The following is a 16,473-nucleotide window of genomic DNA, read 5'->3' on the forward strand; positions in this document are numbered from 1 at the left end:
GCCGTGTTTCCGGTGCTTCATCCGGCCATAGAAGGATGGTTTTATATGGTGTTAGTTCATTTTCATTTTATTTTTTAGAGCTAGCTTACATAGCTAGATAACGCGCATCACATCTATTTAATACGTTACTATGAAGTCCTGTTTTCAGAGCAGAATTGTTTTATTTTTTAGCCTCCCGGCGTCGTGCCCACCGGATGACGTGGTGTGTTTCCGCCGGATGACAGGGGTTTTTGGCCCAGACTGTTGTTTTGCCAGTGAGTGAACTCGCTGCTCTCTCTCTGCTGTTGTTTGTGTTGGGTTAGGTTAGTCCGGGAGTTATTGTTGTTTTTCCCCAGCGGGCCGAGGCCTTCCTGTGGTTAGCCTGCCTGGAGCAGTGCCTGGGGAAAGCCAGGCAGCCTGTGAGCAGGCCAGGCTGGAGACATGGAGGCTAACCTCGCACAGGGAGTGGACAGCAGCACGGTAGGCTCCACACATTTCTCTCCTCATAAAGCTGTCTGACTGTCAGGCTTTCTGCGGGCCTTGCGCCTTGCTCTGAGGAAGGCAAGCTATTAAGCGCGATTTGACGCGCAAGTATATCAAGGCCTCAACGTTTAGTGTTTTTTCTCCACACACAGAGACCGACATAGTGCCAAAGCCACGCCCGCTTCCGCGTGCAGCATACAAACCAAGGGATTTCATCCGCCATTTATTTTCCCATAGACATTTCGTAAAATTCTTATAGAGACAGTCCGCATGTCTGGGAACGCCCACAAAATGTTAAACGGCTGGCGCGCGAGTGGGGTAAAACCGCCCATATATCTCATGGGCTGACTCACCAAAAGACGGTGCTGCGGCTCTAAACTACAGGTTTGGGGGTTCTAGAGCAGAACACAAGACGTCTGCTCAGATGTGCGTTTACTGCGGTGGTTAAATCCCCGATCGTGTCTGCCTGGGCTGGGCTATCAGCTAAATTCTAACTTTGCTGAATGGATAGAACGGGGGAATTTACCCCACCCTGACCCCGCCCCCCAGCGTCTATTGTGGGCGTTCCCAGACATGCGGACTGTCTCTATAGAGGCGTGAGTGACGTCACCCATTGGGTTTTGATACCACCAGCTTCAATGTTTGATTGGATAAATGGATTTTTGTGCTGCAGAAGCATGGGGAGAGGGGGCGGGGGAGTAGTGACGTTAACGGTGGGTCTGACCACGTGACCGTCCGCCTGGCTTGTGTTCTTCTTGTGTTCTGTAGTATCCATGATGTGAGCCTCCAGCCTGTTAGCTGCTGATTCGTAAGGTTACTCTGGAGTCTTCCGGTCTGTTGTTGCTACGCAACGGTAGCTTTGGGGGTACTAAGCACAGACTTGGGTCCCCCAAGTCAATTTCTTCTATTATTAGGCTATGTCTGTCTGTCTGCTCAGCTCATTTCACAACAGGTAATAATAATGAACAAATCTCATAGCATGCCCCATCTGGTGTTTGTTACAATAACGACAGGCTATAGGAGAGGATCAGGGTTGGATAGATTTGCTGCACTCACCACCTAAAAAATCTAATGGGAGAGGAAATAGATTCAGTGTTACTGTCCTTCAGGCACAAAATGGCTGGTAGATCCGCACTCACCAGCTAAAAAAGATCATACTTGGAGAATAGAGGAAATAGATTCAATGTTACTGTCCTTCGGTCCGGTGTACACGCAACGCAGCGCTGCCTGGTGTAGCCTGTCCGTTTTACGGTTGTCTTGCTTGTCACTAAGTGCGCCCGAATGCTATAAGATGACTTTAGGCCTGTTATGAATTAATGAGGTCTTTGGCAATATTCGGGCTAAAAACCGAAGTTCATTTTTGTTTATTTACAAAATTCATACCCGCGCTCATTGTTTTGAATGGCGAGTTTCCCCCGCTTCCGGGTCCCGTGCTGCCCCCCTTGCGCTCGCGTGACTCGTGAGTAACCTTACAAATAGCTTCCACAAAGTAAATCGGATTTCAAAATATCCATTATTTTTGATAAACTGGCCTCACAACGAGAGCAATACAGTTACGCGTGTCTACTAACATTATTAAAACCTCATAAAGATAACGTTGTTTCTGATATTTTACTAATTTTCTACATGCTAATCTGCTAGCGAGCTATCTGGCGAGCTTCTTCTTCTACAGCTTATCAGCAGACTAGATGCCTTGCTGCCTCTTGCTGCCTATTGCTGCCTCTACCACAGAAGCCCAGCTGATATAATTTAGTCCCCATAGGGCCACAGCTGATATATTGTTTTCTCTACCTGTTTTCAGTGGTGATCTGTAAGATGTCTCTCTTGCCAAGGAAGAGAAGGTCTGCCCAGTCTCAACCAAAAAGTGCTGTGCCATGTCCAGGTAAAAAAAAGAAAAAGATTTTACTCCAGAAATGTGTCAGTTTCTGGCGGAACTCTTTAGGACGTAGTCAAAGCTCTACAGCAGTGGTTCCCAACCTTGGGGTCGCGACCCCAAGTGTGGTCGCCTGGAATTGCAATCCGGTCGTCCCCCCCCCCCCCCCCCCTTTTTTTTTCTTTTTTTTTTACACTACACACAATTTAAAACTGCAGAAGTTGATTAGGGCCACATGTGAAATATTTATTTGAGTCCTGAGTTTAAGTCAGAATTCTGAGAAGATAGTCATAATTCTTAGTTTAAAGTAATAATTCTGAGATTAAATTCAGAATTCTGAGATTAAAGTCAAGTCAGCATGTTACCGATGACATCACTGATGATGTCATCAGTCATCTGGCTGCCTGACAAAAATATTGCTAGACAGCTTGGCTGCTGGCCACTGATGATGTAATTTGTCCTCAGGGTTGTGAGTCAGTCAGTCAGCTTCAGACAGAGCCAGATTTAGGCCAGCAGCCAGCTGTCGCCTGAGTGATTGTGATATCAGCAGTGATGTCACTCTTTGCGGCTTTTGGCCGGTATCACGTAGATCCTGACTGATCTATCGGTCAACCGATATGTTGGCCGATATTGCAGATTATTATTTTTTTCCCAGTGAAGTTTACTGTTTCATTGCATTGATGTCATTTTGGACAATGAAGTTTATTGTTAAACTTGTGAGGAGAGCCTGGCGGACGCAGGTGCCAGGTGTGCAGTGGGAGAGATGAAGGTGTGTATAGCTGGAAATTCAAACTGCATACGCACACCTCTCATCAATAACTGTCTCAGTTATTACTTTTAAGCTGCCTTGTTTTTTCATCAAGGCAAGGGATAATCAACTCCTAGGTGTGCGTTAAACGGTTTTAATGCACGGCGTGGAGGCGAAGAACCATCACGGGCGGAGGAGGGGTGGTTGCCTGTGCCGTTTGATTAAACAGCTGTGCCCATTGGGTAGCAGATGGATTTACATGTGATTAAAATTGAGCAGGGCTACGTGTGCGTTAAATGATTGTAACGCACATCTGCTGGCCAATCAGAAACGAGCATTCATCCAGACCATATTGGCTCATAATAAGTGTCCGCAAATGCAGATAGATGGAGTGTGCATGTTGTCTGTTTCAATAACGAAAGCATCCTTACCGAGAATAACATGCATGCTGTTGAATGCGGACCAATTATGTATTCTTGCTGCAAAGTCGGCCTCTTAATGACATCACTGGAATAAAGATCGACTATAGAGGCTATAAAGAATAGACTATAGAGAAATAAATGGATTCAAAGCGGAAACTAAGAACTATTATAAAATTTCTAGTGCATAAATAAAACTGCTGCGTTCAGAGTAAAGAGAGAGAGCAAGAGCATGATGATGCCAACATGTGGGGGATGGTGGGGGGACCGCTGTCCTCCTGACAGATTTGGTCCCCCCCAATGTTGCCTCCATGGCTACGGCCTTGGTTTAATGTACACCCATACTGTTCTCAACACAGCTAAATGCAGACTTTCTTTTCTTATGAAAAGTGCAATACTGTTTTCACGATTTTAAATGAATTTTGATCTTTTCCAACAGTTGTTCAGCGCATGCCAGACAGAGCCTGTGAACTGAGTGTGATCGGACATCCTAAGGTGAGAATGAATGAATTTATTCATTTAAGACAGGTGTTAAAAATACAAATTAACAGATAAAATCCATACACCAGTATTAAAATTGTCGAGGAATTAAAACACAATAAAGTCCATGACTTGTTTCCCAGTGTAGGAATTTAGCCAGGGGCAAGGGCAAAAATGCCCCCAACAAATGTCAGAATGCCCCTAAAAACCATGATCCAGGGGCAACAATTGCCCCCAATATTTTGATAATTTTATTTTCATTAAATTCATTTAATTTCCATCTCCAACACACACTTAGCAGCTGCAAGCTGGTTGCCAGAAGACGATGATGAAGAACACACTCACACAAACAACGCTGTTGTTCACACTACGCTTTAGCAACTTCTTCTTCTGTTACCAAAAGAAAATTAGGGATGTACCGATTGGCCGATACGATCAACAATATTAACATTGCTGCTATGACCGATAACCGATATTTACCAATGTCGATATGATCTGTATAAAAACACATTTCTATGATCATCACATTTTGTACATACTGAAAAACACATGTACACACTGTGAATTTGAAAAAGTAATGTCTTTGTTTATCTCCAAAACATTTGGAAAAGCCCATAAATGATAGATTTACCGCATTGTTTCCTCTCAATGTCAACATTTTAGCTGATACCGAGAACCAATATTAACATTGCAACATCGGAACGATGCCGATATGTTAACAAATTACTAACATCGGCCGATACTGATATGATTGCTGATATGTCGTGCATCCCCCTACTGAAAATGTGTTGACTTCCTGCATAGCGCTGGATCTCTACATCACTGTTCTGTACTTTAATGTTTTAGAATGACGAGTCTCAAGCCCAAGATGCTCTAAAGATGAAAAGAGCTTACGGTAGAAGAAGGTAAGTCATTCTCATCAATCTGTCACAGACTTTTAAGGTTTTCTGAAAAACGATTCCACATTTCCAATGTGGGCTCTTTCGCCCCATGAACACGGGCTGTTGACAATTCCAGGTATAGAATGTCTAGATACGTAAGATCCCACTCTCTAAAACAAAGGGTGAGGGGTGGTTTCCACCGTGTGGCAACCAATCTTTTTGCCGCCGTGAGCCCAGCTAATAGGGCACGTTTTTTACTTGGTGTCAAGCCCAGGATAGACAAGTCATTAAAGTGTAACTAACCTCCAAAACACTTTTTTTCAGCTTTTAACCAATATATATGACTTTGGGGGTGATGTGTGAAGAATTCTGGTCAGAATTTCCACATTTGACACCAAACTGTTGCCATTTTACCATTTGTATCATTTTTCAGCAGCATACCTGGCATAAGCGCCCTCTTAGGGTCAAAGACTGCTTTTTTTTTTTTTCCTCAAATGAATGGGAGATTAGGAACACATTGACGTCACAGTGTTCCCAAAGACTATGGGATTTCAAGATAATTACTCCCCTACCCCCCCTGTACCCTTTCGGCTCCTCAGAACTCCAAGCCTATTCCTATTGAAGTTTGCTCTTAAAATACTGAACCAAACGTCGTCAAAGTTGGCACATGTCTTAATTATAGTTAGTTTCCCGCTGAATGTGTCATTACTTTATTGATATCTTACCTGGATAAGCTCGAATGATGATGTTTATATTATCAGTCCGAGTTGGAAGCACTGTCTCCAGCCCAGCCAGGCGGGAGCGGGCGGGAGAGAGTCGTACTGTAACCTCATGCACTAGCACCAAGCTCCGGGCGCGCGCGCAGCAGCAGCAGCAGCAGCAGCAGCAGCAGCAGCAGCAGCAGCTCTGTGCTCAGCACAGAGAGCACAGTCTGACATTTCCGCGGCTATCAGTCCGACTTCAGAAGCACTTCTCTCGGCCAGTCTGCTCTCTCATGCACCCGCGGGGGCGCGCAGCAGCAGCAGCACACAGCAGCAGTGAGAGGCGGGGGCTTTCAACAGTCTGACATTTCAGCAAACAAATCTCGTCGCAGTTTAGCGGACATGTAAAATATAACGCTATACTACGACGTGACAATGTGACAAAGCTTCTCTAAACATATCGGCTAATATAATATCATCACTGTGTACAAGCAACGCCAACTTTTATGGAAATCAAGTCAGCAGAGCAGAGCGACTGGCTCTGTCTGTGTGTGTGTGCTGCTCGGGGGGATTTGCATGGGAACAGTGTGAGGAGGAGAAGAGCTCTCCCCAAGCCCCAAAACGCAAATTAAAAACGGATTTCATTGCGCGGTTTATCTCTAGTTAGACGAGGGAATTACGTGGAGAAATCTCGCATTGTGTTACCCCAGAGCGAGAGGTTTGTCCTCACTGTGTGCTGTGTGCTGCGAGCAGCGAGGCTCTTAACGTAAGTTTAGACAAGCCACATGCAAGCCACGCACACACACATGGGACAAAATGGGACAAAAATAATTAAATTTCTAGTTCGCCACTGAATGGCCAAATTGATATAACTATCAACCATTTCAGGATTTTCTGTTTCCATACAGGCCACCAGCGTTGGCTAATTGTTGATATTTATAAAGATATCGCCCCTCTCAAATAAATTATTTTTGAGGCAGTAGGCAAACTGTAATGGCGTCGATTTCCGAAAAAAAATCTTGACTTAACACAGCCAAAGAGTCTAGTATAGACAAGAGTATATGTCATTTCTTGGTTTTTTCCATAGGTATTTTCAAATCACTGTTCTAATACATATCTAGGGGGTTAGTCCCCCTTTAAGTAGCAATATGATAGGCGACGGAGGCACTTCAGTACCAAATATTACAGAAAGGTTGTGGGAAACCATCTCCCAGAACTCAGACACTGGGGGACAGTCCCAAATCATATGGAAAAAAGTGCCAATAAAATCTGCGGAGCATAGTTTACAATTGGGTTCAGGAATAACCTTCATTGAGGCATCATATATGTTCTGTGTACAAAGTTGTAGTGAATCTGCTGGTGATTTCTCGAAGCTAACAGAATATTATACCAAACTTCACCCCAATCAAATTCTGTATCGAGGTCCGGGATATCAGCACTCCACAATGTTAAAAAAATGACGACAGCGACTTTCTGGGTCAACAATACCTCTGCTTCTGTCGTCCCTACACTGTATTGATTTTTTCTCTTCTTATATAATGTGATAATTGTATGTTGTAACTTTAATATACTCCTTTTATCTTTTACTAAAAGCCCAACTAGGGAGGGACAGGAGTTGGAAACTAGCAATGGCTATAAACTCTTTATGCAAAACATCAGTTAAATGTTACTATGTTAACTTGCATTGTCCCTATCAAATAAACTATATGAATAAATAAATAATAACATACAATGTTTGTTTTTTATCCAATCAGGTATGAGGACCTCCAGAGTGTTTCTATAGGAACAGTAGAATACCCAACCACCAGCTGTTCGGTCATGTCGTTGGGCGGTTTTGCCAATGGAGCGGATCCTGGTTCCTTGGCCCCACCCAATGCGAGGCTGCCTCCGAGGCTTGTGGCAAAGGATGCCTGGCCCCAAGGACCAGAGGCCAGCAGGGGGCAGGCCTGGACACCCAGCAGGGAGCGAGCTCCAGAGGCCTGGGTGGCGGGGAGAGAGCGAGCCCAGGAGCAGGTGTGGAACTCGGGCAGAGAGCGAGGGGGACACTCCCCTCATGACCACACCTGGACTCCAGGTAGTGTTCATTTTGTCTGCTATTTTTATGCCCTCCGCTGGCAATAGCTGAGCTGGAGACATTTTGGTTTCGGGTTGTCCGTCTTTACGTCTGTACGTACGTCTATACGTACTTCTGTCTGATGTTCATTAACGTGATATCTCAGGAACGCCTTGACGGAATTTTGTCAAATTTGGCTCAAACGTCCACTTGGACTCAAGGATGAACTGATTACATTTTGGTGGTCAAAGTTCAAGGTCACTGTGACCTTACAAACGCCATTTCCAAGCTCGTTAACGAGATATCTTGCTGGAATTTCTTCCAATTTGGCTCAAATGTCGACTTGGACTCAAGGATGAACTGATTAGATTTTGGTGGTCAAAGGTCAAGGTCACTGTGACCTCACGAATGCCATTCTCAAGCTTGTTAATGCTATATCTCAGGGACGCCTTTACGGAATTTCTTTGGATTTGCCTCAAACGTCCACTTGGACTCAAGGATCACGTGAAATCTCAGGAACGCCTTGACTGAATTTCATCACATTAGGCTCAAACGTCAAAGTCTGGACATGGATGTCGACTGCTCACTTGTTGGCGGAGGCATATATTCACAGTGTGGTCGTTCTAGTTCTTTATCTAGTCTCTACTTTTATTCTTATGTATCGTGTTTTACACACACACACACACACACACACACACACACACACACACACACACACACACGCACACACACACACACATACATACAGTACATACATACAAGGGCATATGTTTGATTTGGAAAGAGGTGGGGTCATTTGGCAGGTGGTCCGCAGACCCCCTAGGAGGCTCCGGGGGTATACCACCCCTGGAAGAAAATTTTGATAATTTTAAAGTAAAATTCATCAATCTGGTGCAGTTTGAGAGCAAAATTATGAGGCTAGATCTATGAAGAATTACACACATCGCATTAATATCCTCTTTACTATGCTGTGGCTTTACAATGCTCATCATATATTCTGCATAATTATTCAGTCAATTCTTTCTCACTCTTAATTAAGAACATTCACATATCCAAAAACCAAGACTGAACATAATGGACTCTTTCCTGATGAAGGCTTGATGAATGATTAAAGGGTTGGGTGTGCCCCAGAAGATTGTCAGATTTCAAAGTAGACTGCGGCATTCTTAAGTTTGGGAACCCCTGCGATAGACTATATAAAATGCGCTCTATAAATACAGTCCATTTACCATTTAAATTTAGAATGTTTATGTTATCGAGTTGAAACTGTCTATAGACAACCAAAGTCACGCCCACTGGGTTAAGCATACAGTGGGTTAATGCTTATAATGGGTTAATGCTTATCATGCTAATGCTAATGTTAATGCTTCTAAAAATAGTTTTACTTGGTCAAACCAAGCGATTCAGCTATATTTAGAATCAGGAGAGACCATATAACATTTCACTCACACAATGTTGATTAATTGATTTTTTGTATCCGCCTTTTTGTGTGTCTGAGTGAAATGTTCTATGGTATCTCCTGATTATAGCTGAATTGCTTGGTTTGACCAAGTACAACTATTTTTAGAAGCATTTTACAAAATGTCTGGAAAAATAAATGGCGGATGAAATCCCTCGGTTCGTATATCTAACCCGGAAGTGGGTGTGCCTTTGGCTCTCTTTAGCTTATTTGGTCATAGTTTTTGTTAACAAAATTAACACTAACTCCAGGCAGAGACAGGGAGCAGGCCTGGGCCACGGGCAGGGACCGAAGCCACGAGCAGGCCTGGGCGACCGGGAGAGACCGAGCCCAGGACCAGGCCTGGATCCCAGGCAGGGACCCAGGGAGAGACAGGGCCCCTGGAGCCCAAGACCAGGCCTGGAACCCAGGGAGAGACAGGGCCCCTGCAGGCCCCGAACCATGGAGCTCCGGCCGGAGCCAAGCCTGGAGCAGCAGAGACAGACAGGAACACGTCTGGCAACCTGGTACTTATAGTCCATTCAATTTACATTGGGAACTTGGAACATCCCAGTTGTCGGCGTTCCATTTAAACAGTTGGGAAACCTGCCAGGGTTAGTTCTAGCCATTGTTAGCAATAATAACAGTTCATAACAATGCATTTCATGATATTTTGCGCATACAAACAGTGTAGCAACATGATAGAGCAGATATAAGTTAGACAGTACTGTGTGTACAACTGATTTAATGAGACACAAAAAAGACAGAAGTGCTAATAAACAATATTTACTACGACTATGACTACTGTTGAAGGGCAGAGCTGCCATCTTGGATTTTGAGGTCGGGGCTGATGAGGCTCCCCCGAGTTCTGCAGAGAAAACCCGAGGACAGGTGACATCACAGGGGCCTTCCTGACCTTTGAGCCGGGAAATCCCCAGCTCCCAGTTTAAATGGAATGGAGCATTACTCATACCCGCTGGCTTGTGTTAGTGCTGGCAGGCCCATTTGACTTCAAATTAGTATTGATATTTTTGATATGCCTTGATATAATGTATATATATGTGTGTGTGTGTGTGTGTGTGTGTGTGTGTGTGTGTGTGTGTGTGTGTGTGTGTGTATGTATGTATGTATATATATATATATATATATATATATATATATATATATATATATATATATATATATATATATATATATGTGTGTGTGTGTGTGTGTGTGTGTGTGTGTGTGTGTGTGTGTGTGTGTGTGTGTGTGTGTGTGTGTGTGTGTGTGTGTATATATAGTCTTCCTGAATCTTTACAGAACATATAGAAATATAGAATTCCTGTAATATGAGATTTGTGTTTGGGAAACAGACTGTGCTTAGATATGTGTTGGTTTGATATGGCGGAGATTAAGTGTATTCTCTTTGGATCTGTCACTTTGAAGACTTAATTCTGAAGAGGGTCCAGAGAGCGGAGATAGAGCGAAGCTTCCCACAGCCTCCAGAGGGTAGCAGAGACTCTGGTGAGTTACCATGCAGTACACAGCCTCCAGCATGCAGCAGAGACTCTGGTGATTTACCATTCAGTAGCTTCCCACAGCCTCCAGAGGGCAGCAGAGACTCTGGTGAGTTACCATGCGCACAGGTTTGAGCCTGGTCATTAATGTATACCACTATCTCTTGCTGTCCTCTTGTTCCCATTCCTGCACTTTAATCTGTCCACAAATGTAACGTCATAAAAATCACTGTACCGTAGATGAAATCCAAATATATCCGCCATTTGTTACACCGAGTCCCCCCTTGCACAAAACTGTTATAATTACGTTTTCATGAAAATGTCAGCGGATCTTTACAACACAACCAAAAACCCAAAGCAAAATCGGACCAGACCTAAAAGCTGATAAAAAGTATTTTAAAATGGATTGTGGAGCCGATGAACAGCCAGTATAAACTAAGCAGCTGATTTAACGTTGCAGGTTCAGATGCAGTGGGTGTTGGTGGTTTTCAGAGCAGCCCAGAGGCCTCCACCTCCCAGGCCAACAACGATCAGAAAGCCCCGGTCCTCTCCACCAAGAAGGAGCCCCCTACCTACCCTCCAGGTGAGCCTCCTACCTACCCTCCCGTACTACTTTGTATTCTTATTTTATCTACGTAATCCAGTAGCTCCCATTATCACCCAACAGAAAGTATTGAAGGGTTAAATAGAATACCCAAAATTCAGTTGTCCACTCACTATGGTATACTGTTCCCTGTACTGTATGTCACATACTATACTTTTTGTTCTTTTGATGTTTTCTGTTTGTTTGTTTGCCCCCACCCCCTCCACATCCACTTCAATGCCATGTCTTTCCTGTTCCGTATGCTGTATGTGTACATTTCAGGGGCATAGCAAAATATCCACAGAGCAATTAAGCATTACGTCTTTTTTGTCCTTGAAGTTGTTCAGTAGGATCCTTACGAAATATGAAAAGAAGACTAACCCTCTATTAACTTTTTTCTTAGATCAAGTGGGACATGGTATAAAAATTGCATCTAACAATTGCAATGTTGCAATGTTATGGCGGCAAGGCTCCAAATCGAGGCTGCGCAGAACCCGGCAAGCACCTTTAGTAAACAAACACAATCCATCACCTGAGCAGCAAATGCCCCTGACTGATGTCATACCCACTGTCATGCCCCACAATCGAGTGGAAGGACGGACACGCAAAAGTTCTAGAAGCGGCTTCAGCGTTCTGATGATGTCATAGTAAACAAACACAATCCCTCAACTGAGCATGCAAACGCCCCCCATTGATGTCATACCCACTCATGATGCTATGCCCCACAATCATCGAGTGATGTGACTGATGTTTTCAGGTACCAAAATCGAGTGGGCCAGTGGTGACTGATGATGGCCACCGGGGCGAGACTATTGACAATTGGCTTGTTTTCAAACCATGTGATCATCAGGTGGCAACCAGCAGGAGGCTACATAGGAAAGCACTAGCAAAATAGGACAAGTTGCTGGAAAAATCGCTTCTCTTGATTGTATATGGATCATCTCATATATGTTTTGCAATCTTCTGGCAATCCCCACAGCGACCCTCTTGCATACTGGCTTTTCTCCATTCTCCATAGTAGCTCTGGGAGAGCTGCCACCAAGCAACGTCATCGGCGTCATCGGAATCACGTTGGTTGGAAACAACCTATTGTGATGTTATTAGTGATTTATGACAGACACTGATTGGCTGATGATGTCTGCACCGCTTCTCACCTGGGTGTGATTTCCCCGCCCAAAAGTAACTAAAGAATTTGTGCACTTTTCCCATCTCTGTGGAGCAGGCAGCCCAGAGGAGCGCTGGCAGCTGCAGATCGTGGCCAGAGGCAGAGTGAGCTGTCCCAAGTGTAAGAGCGTGAGCAGGAAGACTGTGGAGGGGCTGAAGAAACACATGGACAACTGCCGACTGGTCAGTATCACACCAGCTTACCCAGACCTCACTGCCCACCGGTCAGTATAATAAGACAATATAAGACAAGTTAAGTAAGTTAATAGGAAGACTGTGGAGTTAAGATCGTGAACAGTCAGTATAAGTTAAAGACCCTGGAAACCCAAAATAAATATGCATTTTGAGTTCATCATACCACAGGATCCTATGTTAATAAGCCAACAAAAAAAATTTAACCACGATGATTTAGGTTTGAAAGTCATAGAGAAACAAGCAGAATTCAGCGGAGCGTTTTGCCAGAGGAGGAAGTGGGAGCTCTCTGTGTGGAAAGAATAATAGCTAAGGTAAACACTGCCCATTTGCTTATATTAACATTATAATGATACAGAGTGGGTTGATAATCGATAAAGCCATCCTTTAATTTACTTGAAAGAGAAAATAACATTTATTTATTATTAAAGTACTTACTGTAATACAGGGATATTCAACTAAATTGTTCAGGGGGCCACATTGTCAGAAACCTAAGGGACCGGCGGCCGGACCGTTCCCCGAGCTATTAATCCCATTATATGTACACTTGACACAACACGCCACCACATTTTCAAAACTTTTATTTCACTACATAATGCAAAAGTAGCTTAATTTTCATTTAAAAGTGCTTAATTTCTGTGCAACAAAAGCTGTGTTAAAGCCCCAAAAGTAAACACATTTGAAACAAATCTACAACACATGTCAGCCATTTGAAATATAATTTGGTAAATTCTGACATCTCTTAGCTACAACACAGCATTGTAAACATTTATAGTGCATCAGGAAAGGAAAACAACCGTAAACATTCTTTCTTGTTTAGAACCTAGCACAGTATTAAATACTGAGTATCTCATGAAAAACGATTAATATTGCATCTTTTGTGTTTAGCTACGTCTCACAGCATTGTAACATTGTACTGCAGCAAGAAAGGAAAACTACTGTAAACATTTTACATTTTTAACCATATTTCTTGTTTAGAACCTAGCTAGATACATCACACATCTCCTGAAAAACCATTTATAATGCATCTTTCATGATTCGCTACATTACAGCGCCATCTCCTGAAAAACATTAATATTGCACCTTTCTTGTTTAGCTCACTTTAGCTAGATCACATCCGAAAAACAACCAGTTGGGTGTAATAAGTAAATGAGGTTTAATTGTAATTGTTGACTACATGCAGATGTTTACGTATGAGGCTACTTCAGTATATATGACACTGAATCGTCACAAAAGTTAGACGTTGCGATGTTCCAGACCTTTGCTTGAGGAAATTTTCCCTAACTGAGCCTCTTTGAATTTGAATTGAATACCCCTGCTGTAAAGGTTAGTGGTTCGATTCCCACTCGAGCCAGAAGATTCTCCACCCTGTAAGGACGTGTGGTTAGAAGCAGCCACCAGAGGGTAGCACCATGTAACTGTGATGTTTGTCTGCAGCAACCCTTCACCTGTCAACACTGTGGCAAACAGCTGAAGTCTTCAACAGGGATGAAATACCACATCATGGCCGACCACAGCCACCTGGTAAGACTATAGAGAGCCAAAGTCACACCCACTTCTGGTTTAGACATCTGAACCAAGGGATTTCATAACCCATTCGTTTTCCCATAGAGATTTGGGAAAATGTTAATACATTTTTTTTTACTTGGTCAAACCAAGTGATTCAGTTATCTCACCACACCATAATTGGAGAGTGAGTGGTGCGGCACGGCGCTCAAATGCTCCTGCGTGCATGTGCGCCTCGAGGTCAAACCAACGAGGTATGGTAGAAATGAGCGATGAGGAGGAGAGGAAGGAGGACGAGGCACAGTAGGAATAATGATAATTTTAAATATAGCTGCAAGCGGCAATACCAGGGGTTCAAACCTTGAACAAATGCTTAAAGGGCCCATATTTTGCTAATATAATGTATTATTATTTTATTGTTGGCCTCCACTAGAGTAACTTATTGCATCAGTCATAGTTTAAAAAACTCAGTTTATCTTGTACTGGCTCTCACTGCCCCCTTCAGTTCACCCTCTGTCTGAAACGCTCTGTTTTTAGGTCCTGTCCCTGAACCCCCACCCTCCGGAAAATACTCCAGGTGGGCAGCGCGAGGAGTTTTTGCGTTTGCAAACTTCTGCCCAGAGAGCTATCGCTGTAGAAGCGAGACTGTCTGTCTGTCTGTCTGACTATCTATCTATCTATCTATCTATCTATCTATCTATCTATCTATCTATCTATCTATCTAGATAAGATAGATAAGATAGATAGATAGATAGATAGATAGATAGATAGATAGATAGATAGTCATGCATAACAGAAACAGACAGGCGATCTCTGCTATGGCTACTAAATTTGGTAGTTGTAAAACAATTATATCAACGAGCAACGGATTGTCAAAACGAATTTGACCATCGATGAAAAACGTGACTTGGACATAAAGCAAGCTATCAATTGATTTATCAACATCCCCCTAGCTATCTACAGCTCCACTAGGCCGGGCTGCACCCGGACATTTCCTTCGGTGGCTGGCCAAGCAGGGATTCTATTACCACGGCCTGCCATAACGTTACACCCTGCCCGGGGAGCTTCACATTAGCTAATGTAGCTAGTTAGCTAACTTCCCAAATGCTTGTGACTATAGTGTGCCTCTCCTAGCAAAGGCTACACGGACCAAACCAAAATGAGGACTTGGAGAAGTCAGCAAGTTGGACTAACGTTACAAGTTCTGAAAATATGTGCCTTTCGTCATTCATCGGTTGTTCATATGTCTATAAGGCAGCTGTGCTGCTAGGCTAACATAATAGCAAGTGCTAACGTTACCCAGCCAGTAAGTAACGTTAGCGCTTCCTAGCAGCACATTGGACCGATGCTGGAATGAGACACATATTTTCAGAACTTACCACTTCAGTCCTACATCCTGGTTCACTTCCATGTCGTCTCCTTGTTTTTGCGGTCTGGAATCCGTTATTCCATGAGACTACTGTGTTAGTCCCAGACAGCCAGGCTAGAGAGAGCCTGGTGAGTGGTGACGCGGGTTACTGAAACACAGAACAGGGAAGAGAGGGGAAGGGTGGGAGCTAGCGCGCGCTGCGCGCCGGCCGGCGGCAACGCTTTGTTGCCAGGGTAACAAGTCCTTACTGACGTCACAAAAATTATGGTTCTCGCACAAAATCGCCATGAATCCATGTCATCTCGTCTACGAGAGTTCATAGGCGCGAGGGGTGGTTCATGGGGGTAACATTAAAACACTTTCACATATTTATTTGAAGCTTAGCCCATGTTTAATATGACCATCCAAGATTGTAACAACATATAGATACAAAATTAAGAAATGCATAATATGGCCCCTTTAACACGTTCACTGCCAATGACGTGATTTTGTTTTTTTGACGGTGGGATGTGCATCTAACCCTTTTACATCTCTTATATAAGTATTGGACGTGTACAACGTGTACAACCCATTCCACCGACCCACTAAGTGGCGACAGTGCTTTCCTGACTAGAGGAAGGCAAGCAAAAAGCAGTGTGACGAAGCCATTCTCATGAAAATGGATTGGCGAAAACGCTTTCGTTTTCGCGCTGATTGCTGGCGGTGCGCGATTGCAAATTTGCATAATAGATTACGGGTGGAACACACTTTGAAACACGCAGCATAAATATGACCAGAATCGCAAAAGCTTCATCAAAGCTCTCAACCAAAACTCCAAGAAGCGAGCGAGTCCATCCAGACTTCCTCAAAGAGCGGCCGCGCAGACAGGCACAGCAGCAGCAAAGCAGTGAGACTGGTGACAAGCTTGTGACACAGCCGCTGCAGCCAAGAAGAACGCCCACGGAGGGAGGAGTTGGAAGCAGAGGGGGGTTTCCTGCTGTTATGGAGGAAATTACTGTTCAAAACTATTGTTTAGATGTCTGACGTCTTACTGATGCCAAAAATGAATGGTTAAAGTGACTGTTCTATTGAATTTCACAAAAAGCCGTTTATCTCAGAATAATTT

At 43.7% G+C, this 16,473-nt stretch overlaps 1 protein-coding gene across 2 annotated transcripts in view; it reads left to right on the forward strand.

Moving 5' to 3' along the window:
* Positions 1–309: 309 nt before the first annotated feature.
* The window catches only part of LOC310781967 (uncharacterized protein), a 30,366-nt gene continuing 14,202 nt past the window's right edge, over positions 310–16,473 (forward strand). For both annotated transcript variants that reach the window (XM_083642618.1, XM_083642619.1), the window contains exons 1-10: positions 310–459; positions 2,264–2,344; positions 3,942–3,997; positions 4,829–4,887; positions 7,319–7,638; positions 9,328–9,582; positions 10,484–10,561; positions 11,015–11,137; positions 12,360–12,484; positions 13,931–14,017. In XM_083642618.1, coding sequence (XP_083498744.1) covers positions 2,278–2,344; positions 3,942–3,997; positions 4,829–4,887; positions 7,319–7,638; positions 9,328–9,582; positions 10,484–10,561; positions 11,015–11,137; positions 12,360–12,484; positions 13,931–14,017 — 1,170 coding nt within the window. In that variant the 5' untranslated portion in view covers positions 310–459; positions 2,264–2,277. The remainder of the gene's footprint in view (positions 460–2,263; positions 2,345–3,941; positions 3,998–4,828; positions 4,888–7,318; positions 7,639–9,327; positions 9,583–10,483; positions 10,562–11,014; positions 11,138–12,359; positions 12,485–13,930; positions 14,018–16,473) is intronic.

The sequence above is a fragment of the Poromitra crassiceps genome, assembly GCF_964638095.1.
Source record: "Poromitra crassiceps genome assembly, chromosome: 9".
NCBI classification, from domain to species: domain Eukaryota; kingdom Metazoa; phylum Chordata; class Actinopteri; order Beryciformes; family Melamphaidae; genus Poromitra; species Poromitra crassiceps.